Source organism: Thalassophryne amazonica, chromosome 3 (genome assembly GCF_902500255.1).
Source record: "Thalassophryne amazonica chromosome 3, fThaAma1.1, whole genome shotgun sequence".
Classification (NCBI taxonomy): Eukaryota; Metazoa; Chordata; class Actinopteri; order Batrachoidiformes; family Batrachoididae; genus Thalassophryne; species Thalassophryne amazonica.
Window position 1 is genome coordinate 147,403,825 of NC_047105.1, and position 15,397 is coordinate 147,419,221.

The following is a 15,397-nucleotide window of genomic DNA, read 5'->3' on the forward strand; positions in this document are numbered from 1 at the left end:
GCTAACTGACGCTGCCAATTCTTGTAACACACACACACACGCAAACAAAACCCACTCCGCTGTAAGCCGTCTGGGTGCATGAAGAGCTGTTCAGATGAAAAGCTGATGTGATTTTTGGCTGGACTGAGGAACTACACAGTCTTTTTTTTTTTCCTTTTTATGGAAGTCTGAAGTCAGTTCACAGCATCAGTGGACTATACACGTCACAATTTGGACTTTAGCAGCAGTGGAACACAAATGTAAGTCCCTTTTCTGTTATTTATAAATTAATAAAATGTCAAATGACATGGATATATTTTAACAGTTATATCAAACAAATAATGAATGTTTTTACATTATTTTAATGGAAGGAATATTTAATTTGGTGAAAGCTGGAACAAACCATTCAACGAGGTGAAATATTCGTACCTTGAACTCATAAACATTCATTATTGTTTAGTAACCAATCAGAAATAATCATAACCCATCATAACTAATGATAAGCTGTCATAAACAACCATTACCATTCATAACTAATAGACAATCATAACAATTCGAAAAACTCTGAAAATAAAGAGAGGGTTTGTTGTCTTTCGACTTCCCCTTGCTCAGGGGCAGAGAAAGGAACAGACCCTAAATGTGCATGTTTGTGACTGTGGTAGGAAACCCACACACACACGGGGAGAACATGCAAACTCCACACAGAAAGGACGGGAAGCGATCCTGCGACCTTCTTGCTGTGAGGCAGCAGTGCTAACCACTAAGCCACTGTGCCGCCTTGAACTCCTCCACTTGGGCTAAAAACACTCAGTGTTCCCATCATCAGTGGGTTTGTGTTCTGTGGTTCTTGAGATTTGAACAGTTCTGTGTAAAACAGAACCAGTTTCTCACTGACTAGAACAAAACCCTGACACCATGTGGAATCCATGCTGTCTAAACAGTTAGAGTGTTCTTGGTTCTAACTGCGTGTCCCCTCAGGCACCCGGAGCCTGTTGAAGTGGCAGAGGGACATGGTCCTGGGTGTCTGTGTGGTTTCTGCCTCGTGTCTGACCATACGGGTAACCAGCAGCTGCGTGTGATGACACGTGCGTTTAAACGATGAGCACATGGTCATTTTTAAAGGCCCTTGCACCTCCACGGATGTCTGGTGTTGATGTACTTTATGGGCCAGTCAGGGTGAGGTTAGACCTCAGCCATGTGGTGCGCCTCGGGCCAGCTTACGTTGTAATTTGGGGCTCTGTCACTAAATTGAAACGTGTTTTGGTTATTTCTGCCTGCCTGAGTCTAAAACACAAAAAGAGAAAAGCCTGATGAAGACATGAGGGACAAAGTGTGACTTAGCTCCGGCTGCCGTCCCATCAGCAGTGCATGAATCCCGTCACCTCCAGCCCACGAGCACACGGAGCATTTACATCAGAGTCATGACAGCTTGATGTGAATGAGAAAACTCCACCAGCGGACTTGTGCAGGGAGGTGCTGCTGAGTGGTGAAGGAGCTCCCTGCCGTGCTCCTGAAGGAGCTGGTGCTGTTTCCTCTGAGGTGCCTGAGCATCAGGTGGTGAAGAGTCTGTCTCCAGCGGAGAGTCAGAGAGCTTTTTGCAGGAGCCCGGCAGAGTCTCATTCCTCCAACATCACCTTCTCACAAACATTCCAACAGTTTGCCATCATTAATTGAAGATCTGGAGGTTAAAGTTTGGCTCTTTTTGTGCTCCTGCTCTTCTGAATGTTCTCCGCTTGTTGATGTGGGTGTCCCGTTGTGTGTCTAGGCCTTTGCGTGGTGGTCCGACCTGATGATGGAGCACGCTGAGACCTTCCTCTCTCTCTACTCCGTCGACATGAATGCGGCACTTGAGGTGCAGCCGCCCGACGGCTGGGACAGCTTCCCTCTCTTCCAGCTGCTCAATGACTTCCTGAGGGTTGACTGTAAGTGTGGAGCTCCAAAAAACAAAAACCTCTTCCACGCTCACAAAGACAACTGACTGAATGTTCATCATCTTAAACTCATAGATGAATATGAACATGTTTTTAATAGCAAAGATTTCTTATGTTGTTCTTTCACTTCGATTTCTTGTCGTTGTGTTTAACAGTAATATGATGATGATACTTTGAATAATTATCTGATTTAAGAAGCTGGAATATAGTTGCATCATTGACATAATGTAGTGCGTAAAGACAGACTCTTCCGTGCAAAAACTCAAAGGCTGTGGACATTAATGGATAACAGTTAACTATCCTTCTTACCAGCACAGCCCCGCTGGTGAGGAGGAGGGCGGATGAGGCCTGCCTGTAGACTCACCGGAATGTATTTGTTCATGGCCGAAGTTCCTGAGATGATACAGAGTGCAGTCGACACCTACTCAGTGTCTTCGGGACAGTCTGGCTCAGTGTAACCCCTGCCCCTAACACTGAGCCTGCACTTTTACTGGGCAGAAAGTAATGAAATGGTCTGCAGACCCACAGTATGGATACAATTTGTCACTGTTGTTACACCAGAGTTAGACAGGATCAGTTCATCTTCATAGGTTTGGGAGGAGGGAGGACTGGCAATTCATGAACAGGCCTGAGCTGAGGGGATCGGATTTACAGTCAGGTGAACCACTGACGACGGTGCCACCACCCGGTGCTTGCCTTGAGTTAGTCTGAATTGCATCAATTGAGTCATTGATCCAGCTTGATAGCCAGACAGATCCACTTCTCCAGCTGTGTGGGTAGGTCCAGGGGGCCTACATGGCCTTGAGTGTATTGGAGAGACCATCTGCAAGGGAGTAACAAAGCAGTGCATTCTTCCAACACTGTCAGCTGCCAAGGTCCGGAACCTGATGGCATAGTCAGCCACCCGGCCCCAACCCTGAGGGATCGATAGAAGTCTGCGAACAGCCTCTTGTGAAGGGAGCCCCCCTTCAGAAACGTGCAACAAGGTGGTAGAAAAAGTCACATCAGACTAGCATGCGGGGGAACCCCTTTCCCACTCTGCTTCTGCCCACTCCCGAGCTCAACCAGTGAGGTGGGAAGCCAACGATGGGGTGTGTGCTGGGCTAGAGGGAGAATGTCATGGTGCAAAGGGTGATGAATGACTTGTGTGACTCTGGATGGCCACCATAATGTTTGATGAGAGGAAGGTGGGGTTCCAGCTGTGGTGTTGGGGATCCCTCGGATCTCAGCTGTAGTGCGGTTGTCAGTGGAACCAGAGATGCATAAGATTGGTTTGAGTGAAGTTTGCTGATTGGGCCTGAGAGGAGCTGGGTCTCCGTCTGTTGTGCGTTCATCACCCGGCTGTGATCACTGAGAGTGTCTCGTATGACAGGGACTGGTGACGTGCTCACCATGCTTGAAGCATACTGTCACGTTCAGGTGATTAAACCCCAATGCAATGAGCACACATTTTGTTATATAGGATCAACAACAATTTGTCCTCTGAATCACATGTACAAAAACTTCACTTTAAGCAAGAACAGAATGACAAAAATCCAAGATATAACAAAAATGCTACAAATGTCAAGAATGTGAAGTGAAAAATTACCACAAAAGAATAACTGGTGAGGTCATAAAACCTCCCGGTTCTGCCGGCTTAACCGGCAAGCTGCTTGGGGTCAGAGGTCAAAAAGACAAAGCTCACGAAACACCAATGAAAAGGCACACTGTCCGAAGATCAACACAGGAAACCACTGAGGACAAACATGAGCAAAGACGGACTCCTACAAACTACCAGGAAATACTCAGACGAGTGAGTTCAACATGGCGGGTTCGACACGGCGGGTTTGAAACAACAGAGTCGATACGACGGAGTCGACATGGCGGGTTTGAAACAATGGAGTCGATACGATGGAGTTGACATGGCGGGTTTGACACAGCTGGGTTGACACACCGGGTTTGATGCAGCGGAGTCGACACGGCGGGTTCGATGCAGTGGGTTCGACACAGCAGGTATGACACAACGGAGTTGACACGGTGGGCTCGACACAGCTGGGTTGACACACCGGGTTCGACACAACGGAGTCCACACGGTGGGCTCGACACGGCGGGTTTGACACAGCAGAGTTGACACGGGGGTTTTGACACGACGGGTTCAACACGGTGGGCTCCACACGGCAGATCTGACACAGTGGAGTCGACAGAGTGGGTTCAACACGGCGGGTTTGACACAGCTGGGTTGACACACCGGGTTCGACACAACTGAGTCCACACGGTGGGCTCGACACGGCGGGTTTGACACAGCAGAGTTGACACGGGGGGTTTGACATGACAGGTTCAGCACGGTGGGCTCCACACGGCAGATCTGACACAGTGGAGTCGACAGAGTGGGTTCAACACGGCGGGTTTGACACAGCTGGGTTGACACACCGGGTTCGACACAACGGAGTCCACACGGTGGGCTCGACACGGCGGGTTTGACACAGCAGAGTTGACACGGGGGGTTTGACATGACAGGTTCAACACGGTGGGCTCCACACGGCAGATCTGACACAGTGGAGTCGAAAGAGTAGGTTCAACACGGTGGGTTTGACACAGCTGGGTTAACATGGCGGGTTTGACGCAATGGAGTCGGCACAACGGGTTTGACGCGGTGGAGTCAACACGGCAGGTTTGACATGGCGGGTGTGACATGGCAGAGTCAGCGGTGTTTCAGCGCAGAGTGATGGGAAGCCACGGCTTAAGCACAGCAGATGTCAGTTCACAGCGGATGTGCTGAGGTGTCGAAGTTAGGTCATAAAACACATCTACCCGAAAACAGGCTTTCCTTAAAAAAAAAAAAAAAAAAAAGAAAGAAAGGAGCTGAAAGCAGTGGTGGTTTTTAGTTGGGGCCATATGGACTGCTGCCTGGGGCACCATGTTTGGTGGGGCGGCACTGTGGGCACGAGCACTGAACAAAAAATAATAATAATAATCCACAAGAAAATGGTTTTCTTGTCACTGTGTGTGGAATTGGCAAATTGGCGCCCCCTGCAGGCAGCTGCAGGCGCCCTGCTTGCTGTCAGAGTTCACAGAAGCAGTGAGAAGGTGAAAGAAACAGGGAGGGGTACGCAGTGGACAGTTCACCTCTTTGTAATGGAGGGAAAAGGCGGGGGTGCTTCCTGGACTAAAGTCAGTTACACCTCGACTGTCTTCAAAATAACTCACATCTCATTCATAATATTATAAATACAGGTTTTAAATACAGGAGAGGATTCGTCTGCATCCCAAGCTGGAAACAGCCGAATCCTCTTTGTGTGCAGCAGGAACCCGGGGACAAGCACAGGAACCCAGGGACAGGTGCAGGAACCCGGGGACAGGCGCAGGAACCCAGGTACAGGTGCTCTCCTGCTGCACAGCCCGCGGATCATCCAGCAAAAACGAGACAGGCAGCCTTTGAAAGCAGACAGACGAGGTGTAAGAACGGGTTTGAATGTCACCGGAGACGACAAACTGCCCACTCGTGGAAAAAAAAAAAAGTTTGCAGAAAGGAGAGTCTGCCTATTTATAAAGACGGCTTAGAACCGTGTTCACATTACTAGCTGAAGTGACTGAATCTGACCCTTTTTGTGTGTCTGCAAGAGTGTGTGTTTTTACAATAATTTTCCAGCAGCTGGCAACTCTTTTTAATGTCATGTACACTGACAAAATAATAATAATAATAACAATAATAACATTTAAAATAAGGCTTATCTTCATAATTAACTAGTTTATTTGATGGAGAAAAAAGAATCACATTTGATTTCATTGGCAGGGGAATATTAGTAACACTTCAGTTTAGAATTTCTTTTGACCCAAAGATGAAGAGCAAAAATTAGGGAGAAAAAAAGGCAAAATACTACATGATCAAATTTCTGTCGAACCTAAAACTTTAGCAGGTTAGTTAATGTTAAGTATTTACACATTTATCCTAATATTTAAAAAAACATCAAGCAAAATTTTGAGCTAAATGTTGAGATGAATATGCACCTTAATAAAATAACTAATTGTTCCTCCCTGAAAGACAGATTTAAATAAAGTGTCTAATGACAGACATTTAACATGTGAGGGCGTGTTTATTCAAATGTGCAACTCATGGAAGTTTTGAGATAGTTTGTAGCCTGCAGCCTTTTGATATCAATTTCAGTGGAAGGGGCACTTGAAAAATATTCATGATAAAATAATAATTTTAAAAATGGCTGTTTGTACAAAATTTTGTGGCGGGGGGGTAATTCAGTGTAGAACCACCGCTGGCTGAAAGTGACCTGGTTTGACCCGTTTTTCTTTTGACCTGTAACATGGCTTTCTGTCCTGATGCGCTGACTCTGGTCCTCAGCAGTGCGGCACGTGTGTGCTCGGCGACACTCATGAAAATGTTCCTCGTGGCAGCAGTGCTGCAGCAGTGCGTTGTGGGAAAAGGCCCTACAGCAGCAGGGGTCATCGACCTTTCTGGACATCACCTGTCCTGCATGGAACTTCCTGTTCTGCCCCCTGCTAATTAAGTCAGGTGAGCTCAGCCAATCAGGAGTCCCGAAACAGCAGGCGGACGTGGAAAACCCCAGGAACGCTGACCTCTGCTCTGCCACATGAAGGGGTGAGCTGAGAGCCCTTCATGATCATGACCTTTGACCCATCTCTTTTCTTTGAGGTACAGTTGGATCAGTTCTGTCTCTGGGTTCTGCTGAGGTTCTGATCCAGAATCTGTTAATGTGGTGTTTTGTTTTTTTTGTGGTTCAATCTGACTTTTCCTAAACAGTGGAACTGCAGAAATGATAAGTTTGGATTTAGTTTAGTCAGAACTGACTTTTCTTATTTCACCGCCTGGAGGGTTTGGTTGGTACCGGTGCGGGTTGGACAGCCAGCCGTCCGTCTAATGAGCAGCAGTAAACGAGCTGCTGCTGATGAAGGGCCTCCAGGGAGGGAATTCTTTCAGTCCGGAGTCCAGGAGAAGGCAGAACGCCGGCGACTCATGCAGCGCTAATGATGGCAAACGTCTGCGTTTTTTTATCTGCAACATGTCGTCAAGTGTGTGTGTGAACATAGCAACTAAAGACCGAGCTGCAGTTACTGCAGCAAAACTATTCCACTGACACTAACCGCTGCCTTTTTGTCTATGCTCTTAAACGCTTCACATAATAATTAAAATGATAGTAAAATATCAGTTTAGCTGCTGTTCGCTATCAAACACCACGAGCTGAACTCATGTGAAGGCATCAGATGACTGTTTGAAATAACAGATAGTCTCAGATTATCAGATCTCAGACAGTCTCAGATTACAGAGGATTATAGATTAATAACAACACCAAAAATGATGATGTCAGTCCAGAGGTGCAAAACTCCGGCTTCAGAAAGTCAAAGTCCAGCCACATAGTTGTTCCATCTTCCTAATAAACCAGCTGATCGTGATGAGTTCAGCTCTTCAGGCAGGTGGACGAGCTCCTCACTGAGATCACCTGTGTGCAGTTTTCAGTGTGGACGCGGGGATCAGCTGTGCCGTCATTGTGCTGACAGACAGCACACAGCACAGCGCCCCCTCTGGTGAACACAGAAGGTCATGCGTTGTGTTGCCTTGCAGCGGTGCGGTGATGGAGCAGGAAGTAGCCTTCGCCGCAGACACGCACCAAAGTCAAAGCTCTTTAGAGGAGTGTCTGAGGGTCTGGGGCAGCGCTAGGTGTGCGGCGTGCCCTGCCGCGCTATGCCTGCTGCACCCTGCCGCGCTGTGCCTGCTGCACCGCACCCTGCAAACACACCCCTGGACAGGACATGTCCAAGTGGGCAGCAGCCGCCGCTCAAGTGGCTAATGAGCAAGCAGCAATCAGGGAACAAACACGGCACCTACTGTGAGTGATCGACCTTGACTGTGACAGCGGCGAACACACACACAAACACACACACGCATGCACGCTTAGACGGGGAGAGAAAACAAAAAGCGCGCACGCTCTGCCGGGAGGCTTCGCTTCAGTGCACGCTGGCCTCCATTTTGTCTCCTGTGGTCTTTCTCACTGTTGCCTTTTTAACAGTTGGCAGCCGATGGAGGCATGTGCACGGCGGCGTGCATGTGGGAGCGGCCCAGCAGAGACAAAACAGAGCATCATTTCAGCTGGGAGTCGCGATTCAACTTCAACATCTGGACAGCGACGTGCACGTGCTGCTGGAGGACATGTTGTCTCAGTGAAGTCGTGCCCAGTCACCGTGCGGTTGGACAACCTGGTCATCTTGTCTGCTGCTGCCTTTATCAGAATCAGGAACTGAAGGAGAAGAAACACTTTGGGTGAATTTCACAGTTTTCACCCCAAAATGTTCTGAGATGAAGCAAACAGAACCATCAGAAACAAAACCCAGAGTGAAGGAGAAGCTTTGTCTTCAGCCTGTGGACGGACGCCACGCCCTGACACCACCTCACAGAATGTCACACGTTTTTATAGTCCCAAATGTGAGTTCAGCTCTCTGATTCATCCGTCCTGACATCATGGCGTCCAGCGTCGTGGCGTCCTCCATGATGGTGTACTCCGTCGTGGCATCCTTCGTCATGTGGTCCTCCATCACTGCATCCTCCGTCGTGGCATTCTCTATCGTGGTGTCCTCTGTCGTGGCATCCTCTGTCATGGTGTCCTCCATCTTTGCGTTCTTGATCATGGTGTCTTCTCATATGTTGTGGCATTCTCTGTCATGGCATCCGTTATGGCATGCTCTGTCGTTGTGTCCTCCATCATGGCATACTCCATCATGGCATCCTCCATCATGGTGTCCTCCATCGTGCAGTGCTCTGTCATGGCATCATCCATCATGGGGTCCTCCATCATTGTCTCCTCTGTTGTGGTGTCCTCCATCATGGTGTCCTCCATCGTGCAGTGCTCTGTCATGGCATCATCCATCATGTGGTCCTCCATCACTGCATCCTCCGTCGTGGCATTCTCTATCGTGGTGTCCTCTGTCGTGGCATCCTCTGTCATGGTGTCCTCCATCTTTGCGTTCTTGATCATGGTGTCATCTCATATGTTGTGGCATTCTCTGTCATGGCATCCGTTATGGCATGCTCTGTCGTTGTGTCCTCCATCATGGCATACTCCATCATGGCATCCTCCATCGTGGTGTCCTCCATCGTGCAGTGCTCTGTCATGGCATCATCCATCATGGGGTCCTCCATCATTGTCTCCTCTGTTGTGGTGTCCTCCATCATGGCATCCTCCATCGACTAAAGTGCTGTACGTAATAAAAAAAATGGGCACCAAGTTGCCCCCAATCGTAAATAAATGAATTAAAAATAACAATAAAATTACAACAGGCAATAAAACAGATAAAAAACAAAGTAAAATAAAGAGTAAAAAGCTGCCTCAGGTGAAACACATAAGTAAGGTCTAACCTTACCAACCCCCAGAGCAAGAACACAGGTGACAGTGGTAAGAAAAACTCCCTGTGAGGAAGAAACCTCACGCAGACCAGACCCAAAGGGGTGACCCTCTGCTTGGGCCATGATACTGAAAGACTACAAATAAGGTAAAATTCATCAGCATTAAGCAACAGGAAAAACAGAAGAAATACTAAGGTGAAACAGAGATGTAATCGCTCATTTAGGAGAACAGAAACAGGTTTTTAAAGAGGCTTTAATAGTCTCTAGGGACAGGGATGATCTAATAATAAAGGGGAGACTGTTCCAGAGCCTGGGGGCAGACGCTGCAAAGGCTCTGTCACCTCTTGTCCTCCGTCATGGAATCCTCCATCATGGAGTCCTCTGTCGTGACGTCCTCCATCATGGAGTCCTCTGTCGTGGCGTCCTCCGTCATGGAGTCCTCTGTCGTGGCGTCCTCCATCATGGAGTCCTCTGTCGTAGCGTCCTCCGTTATGGCGTCCTCTGTCATGGCTTTCTCTGCAGTGAGTTCTCTAGCGGTCCTAGCAAGATACCTTTCAACACACAACAGGATCAAGCTTAAGGTCAAAGGTTAAGGTCACAGCAAGGTCAAACACTAAATTCAACAAAACAAGTATCCTGGTCACAGTTTTTGAAATTTGCCTCCAAATTTGGCATGAACATAGTGATAGGCGTTGCCCATAGGCCATTACCTGGGATAAGTGAACAACCTTGCTGGGTTTCGTTTGAGGTCAAAGGTGACCTATATGAGGATAAATGCAGTGGTGAGCACAGATTCGATAATCCGATTACCGATAATTATCAAAGATAAAGTTTTCATTATCAGATTATCTTTTCAGATAACTTTAAAAACCATTATCGGACAATTATCTTCCAATAAATTTTTGTCTGATAACTTATAGACCGTTAACGTGGTAAACAAAAGTGAACAGATGTGTAGTTCTACCCTCTGCAAACAGAGAAGAGTTGCTTCTAGAAGAAACCACTCTATCCTCTGCAGGCAAAGGAGAACTGATCACCAAAAAAAAAAAAAAAATTATTTATTTTTTTTTACCCCATACTGATATGTGGCCAATATCACCCAAGTCATCCAGAGGCATACATTTTCAATTTATGGTTCAAATTTTAACCAAACTAATTTCAGACAAGTTATTTAAATTAATGTCACTTCTGAAGTTTTATAAAGTGAAAATATCAGATATATGTTTTAGTTTTAAAGTAATGTGCTAATGTTTAAGGTTTTAGTGTGGAGCATGCTGTGTCCAGGTGCATTATGGGTAGGGTAATCTCAGTACGGTAATCTCAGTATGTTCACGACAGGACAAATGCATTTCAGACACTCTGATCAGGACAACAGCATTAAACTCTAGTGCCTAAAACTCTCGTGAATATATTCTGTGGGTTTATAGACATTGTTATTGTGTTTGTTTGCTTTTATTAAATTCCATGCATCTTAAACGTAGCAAGTAGCAACACAGATTATCTGGAATTTTGTGTTCGCAAGTTTTCAAGGTCTCTACTACCGTCTACTGGCCAGTAGTGTTTATGGCAGTATTCAAACTGAAGCTGGGCTGATATTTTCAAACCACAAAACGTAAACAGAAGCTTTTTTTCAAACTTAATTTACAAAAACTGCACTTTAACCGCTGCACACGGACAACACCATTAACATCGTAACATAAAACTGTTTTTATATTGTGCCTAAAACTCTCATGAATATATTCTCTGGGTTTATAGACGTTGTTATTGTGTTTATTTTATGTAAACATGTGAGAATCACAGTCTGTCTCTCCGTTATTTTCAACGGGAGCTGCTGTGAACTCCAATCGCTTCCTGATCATGTCATTCTGGGGGAAAGTGAAGTTTGCTCTTGATTATTGTTCTTTACAACACTGTTTGTCCTCTTTGTTACAGACTAATATATATATATATATATATATATATATATATATATATATATATATATATATATATATATATATATATATATATATATATATATATAATATGTCTGAAATTCGGTTTGCGTTTATTAAATTCCACACAGATTAAGGCCTTACAATATAAAGCGCCTTGGGGCAACTGTTTGTTGTGATTTGGCGCTATATAAATAAATTTGATTGATTGATTGATTAAACGTAACAGACACGGATTATTCGTTATAATTGTTTTAACAAGTTTTCAGGGTATCATGCAGCAGTCTCTTATTAATGTGACAAAAAGCATAAAAAATACATTTTTGTAGTATAATATTAATTTACAACTGTCATCATGTGGATTCTCTATATGTTGTTTGACTTCAGCGACTCTCTGGCGCACAAGGGATTGTCAGTAGGGTGAATGGCAGTGTTCTATTTATTTTGACACCGGTTATATGAGACGGTTATCTAATTACAACTTGGCTTTTTTTTGAAAATGCCTTTTTTTACAAATAAAAAATGGCATATTTTATAAAACCACATTTATCTGTAAACACCAACACACGACACACCTCACATTAACGTGTTGGTTTACATAGAATGAATCATCCAATCAGTGTGAGCAGAGGCACATTTTACCCAGAATGCCATCTGTCTGTGTTTGTTACAAAACTTCAGAATTAGTGCATTATTCAACATTAAAAGATATATGTTATATCTTAACGTTGCACAAATGACAGAATTGACATTAATGGAGTTATTCTATCAGTGTTCATTTTATTTTTACACCAAACCATAACTCAGCACTGCTTTATTTTCCAAGACCTCCGCCTGACGGCAGTGCTGTGATTGAGTAGAGAGTTGAGCTGTGTGGCTCCTCTCTGTTGTTTCTGTGCTGGAAGTCATGTAGTAAACAGAAGCTTCCAGCAGGGGGCAGAATGCTCAAAGACTGAAGCGCTGACTCATCGTTTGGGTCTGTTGTTGCTTTTGATGCTTCCAAAAGCGATCCTGGTGTTAAAATTCAAAATCAGCTTGTTAGTAATTGTAAGTGTACCAGAGACAATACTGGAATTTATCGGTTATCTGTAACTTCTGATACATTTTTGGGTGGTTTATTGGTTTATTTTTATCAAAGATAACTTTTCAGTTATCTGATTATCTGTTATCAAAGTTAATTTTTGGTAATCTGTGCCCACCACTGGACAAAATGCAGATTTGAGACATGTCGTGCCACACACCAAATGAAAGGGCTTAATGAGAGGATCCAGAATATATCAAAAGATTTAAGTTATGACATTATGTCTTGACGTCATGATGAAAAAACCTGAAAATGTAGATTTCTTTAGGGTGTGACAAAGCGTGCAAATCATCGTTGCAGACTCTGTAAGTTCACGTATGGCAGTCCTATGGAAATACCTTTCAGAATACAAAAGGGTCAAGGTCAGAGGTCAAGGTCACAGGAAGGTCAAACACTAAATTCACCAAAAAACTTTCCTGATTGTAATTTGTGCTTTTTTGCCTCCACATTTAGCATGAATATAGTGAATGGACTTGCCCGTCAGTCTCTCTTCATGGTGGCCGTTCCTCATGATGGTCTCTCTTGTTCATCTTTTGGCAAGATACCCGTCACTCTCAGGGTGACAGTTTTCATTTTATACTTTTGCCAATTTTTTCAGTTCTACTTTAGTTTTCTGTCTCTGATCTTTGGTTGAGTTCTCTTTTGTTTATAATGCACAGGTTTTTGAGGATCAGATTGTTTCTGGTACAATTGAATGTAGGTTTTAATATGTTTTCAGTCAATTTTAAAGGGTTTCTGTCAGTTTTGTTAGTTTTTCAGTGTTGTTAGCAGTGGTGGGCACAGTTCCGATAATCTGATAATAGATAATTATCGAAGATAATGTTTTCATATCAGATTATCTTTTTAGATAACTTTAAAAACCATTATCGGACTAATTATCTTCCCATAAATTGTCCAAAAGCGATCGTGGTGTTAAAACTCAAAACCAGCTTGTTAGTAGTAGTAAATGGACCAGAGACAATACTGAAATTTATCAGTTATCTGTAACTTCTGATACATTTTTGAGTGGTTTATTGGTTTATTTTTATCAAAGATAACTTTTCAGTTATCTGATTATCTGTTATCAAAGTTAATTTTTTGGTTATCTGTGCCCACCACTGGTTGTTAGATATCTTGCTGTTTTTTCTGCTTGGGTTTTCTCTGTCCCTTTCTCTCTTGTCTTTTCCTTGGTCCTCCACCTGTGCCTGGTGTTTTTTGTACTGCTGCTTGTTTTTGGCTGCCTTTACGTGTACCAGCCTCTGTCTGAAACTCTGCTAGAGCTGCTTGTCTGGACCGATTTGCATCCAGACGTCATTTGCCGCAAAGCCTGATAGCAGGTAGAAAAAATTGAAAAAATAAAATTAAAATTAAAACAATAAGAAATGGAGCTAAGGTGCTCTAAGTTTATAATTTCAAATTCTTATTATTTTTTTAAATAAGAGATGAAGATGTCTCCATTCTCTGGTGAGAGAGTCACAATAATATTATTGTTTATTTATATATATCTTTTTTTTTAATTGTCTTCTGATCATTTACCATAATTGGAGCAACTTTAACTTTTGACCCCTGTACAAATTGAAAGTGACCTTTGTCACCATTCTTGCATGTTTTTATTCCATAACTCCATAACATTCATTCACAGATAGTCCAATCTATACCTTTTTGGAATCGTTATGATCAGACAAATAATAAGGAATACCATTCAATATGATTGGAGCATTTTTAAGTTTTGACCCCTGTGTAATTCTTCAGTTGACCCCTTCTTGGCCACCTACTGAAAGTTCATGTGGCCACTCAGCATTTTTAAAAGAGTAATGTCTAAGGAGTACATGTGCCAAATTTGATGCTTGCATCACCATTTGAAGGATCCCTCAGTAAATATCCACTTATCTGCTGCACTAACAAGAAAAACAGGAAATACGAGGTCTGTGAGAAAAGAAACAGACCTTTTTATTTTTTTAAAAAACTATATGGATTTGAATCACGTGCGACTACATCAGCCAAGCTTGAACCCTCGTGCGCATGCGTGAGTTTTTTCACGTCTGTCGGTTGCTTCATTCGCCTGTGGGCAGGCTTTGAGTGACCACTGGTCCACCCCTCCCGTCGGAATTCCTTTGTCTGACAGCTTGCTGAGAGACTGGCGCTTTGCTTTATCAAAATTTTTTCAGAAACTGTGAGGCAGATCCAAGTGGACACCATTCGAGAAATTCAGATGGTTCTCTGTGAAAATTTTAAGGGCTGATGAGAGATTATGGAGTGTTACTGTCGCTTTAAGGACAGCCCACGGAGCCGGATGGCGCGCCGCGCCCCGAGCCGCCGTCGTCAGCCTGTTTCGAGCTGAAAACTTCCAAATTTAAACCTCTGTTGACCCAGGACGTCGTGAGAGAACAGAAAAGTTTCAGAAGAGGTCGGGATCAGCAGTTTATCCGGACATTCCACTGTTAAAGGAGATTTTGTAATGAAAGACGTGCGGACAGATTCGCGCCTTGGGACGCAGCCGCTCATGGTGAGGCGCCACATGAAAACGCCTCCGTGTTGATAACCATTCGTAAGATTTAGGCGGTTTTCGATGGCTTTCAGTCGAGTGAGTATCCGAGAAATTGTTTAACAACTGGGCATGTTCCAACTTGTCCTGTAAGGCTTCCAATGGAGGCGTTTTCATGTGGCAATGCGCAAATCCGTCCGCACGTCTCTCAGCAAGTTGTCAGACAAAGGACTTCCGACGGGAGGGGTGGACCAGTGCTCACTCAAAGCCTGCCCACAGGTGAATGACACAACTGACAGGCGTGAAAAAACTCACGCATGCGCACGAGGGTTCAAGCTTGTCTGATGTAATTGCACGTGATTCAAATCCATATAGTTTTTGAAAAAAAATAAAAAGGGCTGTTTCTTTTCTCACAGACCTCGTACTAAGGTGATCGCCGGTCACTAGCCCTAAGCTTCACGAAAAGACCCAGAAGTTAGGTAAACTTGAGGCCGCGGCAAGCTCCATTTACTAATAAAATGAATTAAAAGAGTAAAAAGCATGGTAACATACTATATCAGTATGCTAGACATACAAAAGGGAAAATCAGTGCGTCTTAAGTCTGGACTTGAAAGTCTCCGTAGAATCTGACTGTTTTATTGATGCAGGGAGATCATTCCA

General features: G+C 44.2%; 1 protein-coding gene across 1 annotated transcript in view; it reads left to right on the top strand.

Moving 5' to 3' along the window:
- The window catches only part of LOC117507690 (calcium-dependent secretion activator 1-like), a 547,099-nt gene that overhangs the window by 370,730 nt on the left and 160,972 nt on the right, over positions 1-15,397 (top strand). Inside the window, 1 exon segment of the mRNA XM_034167504.1 lies at positions 1,745-1,901. Coding sequence (XP_034023395.1) covers positions 1,745-1,901 — 157 coding nt within the window.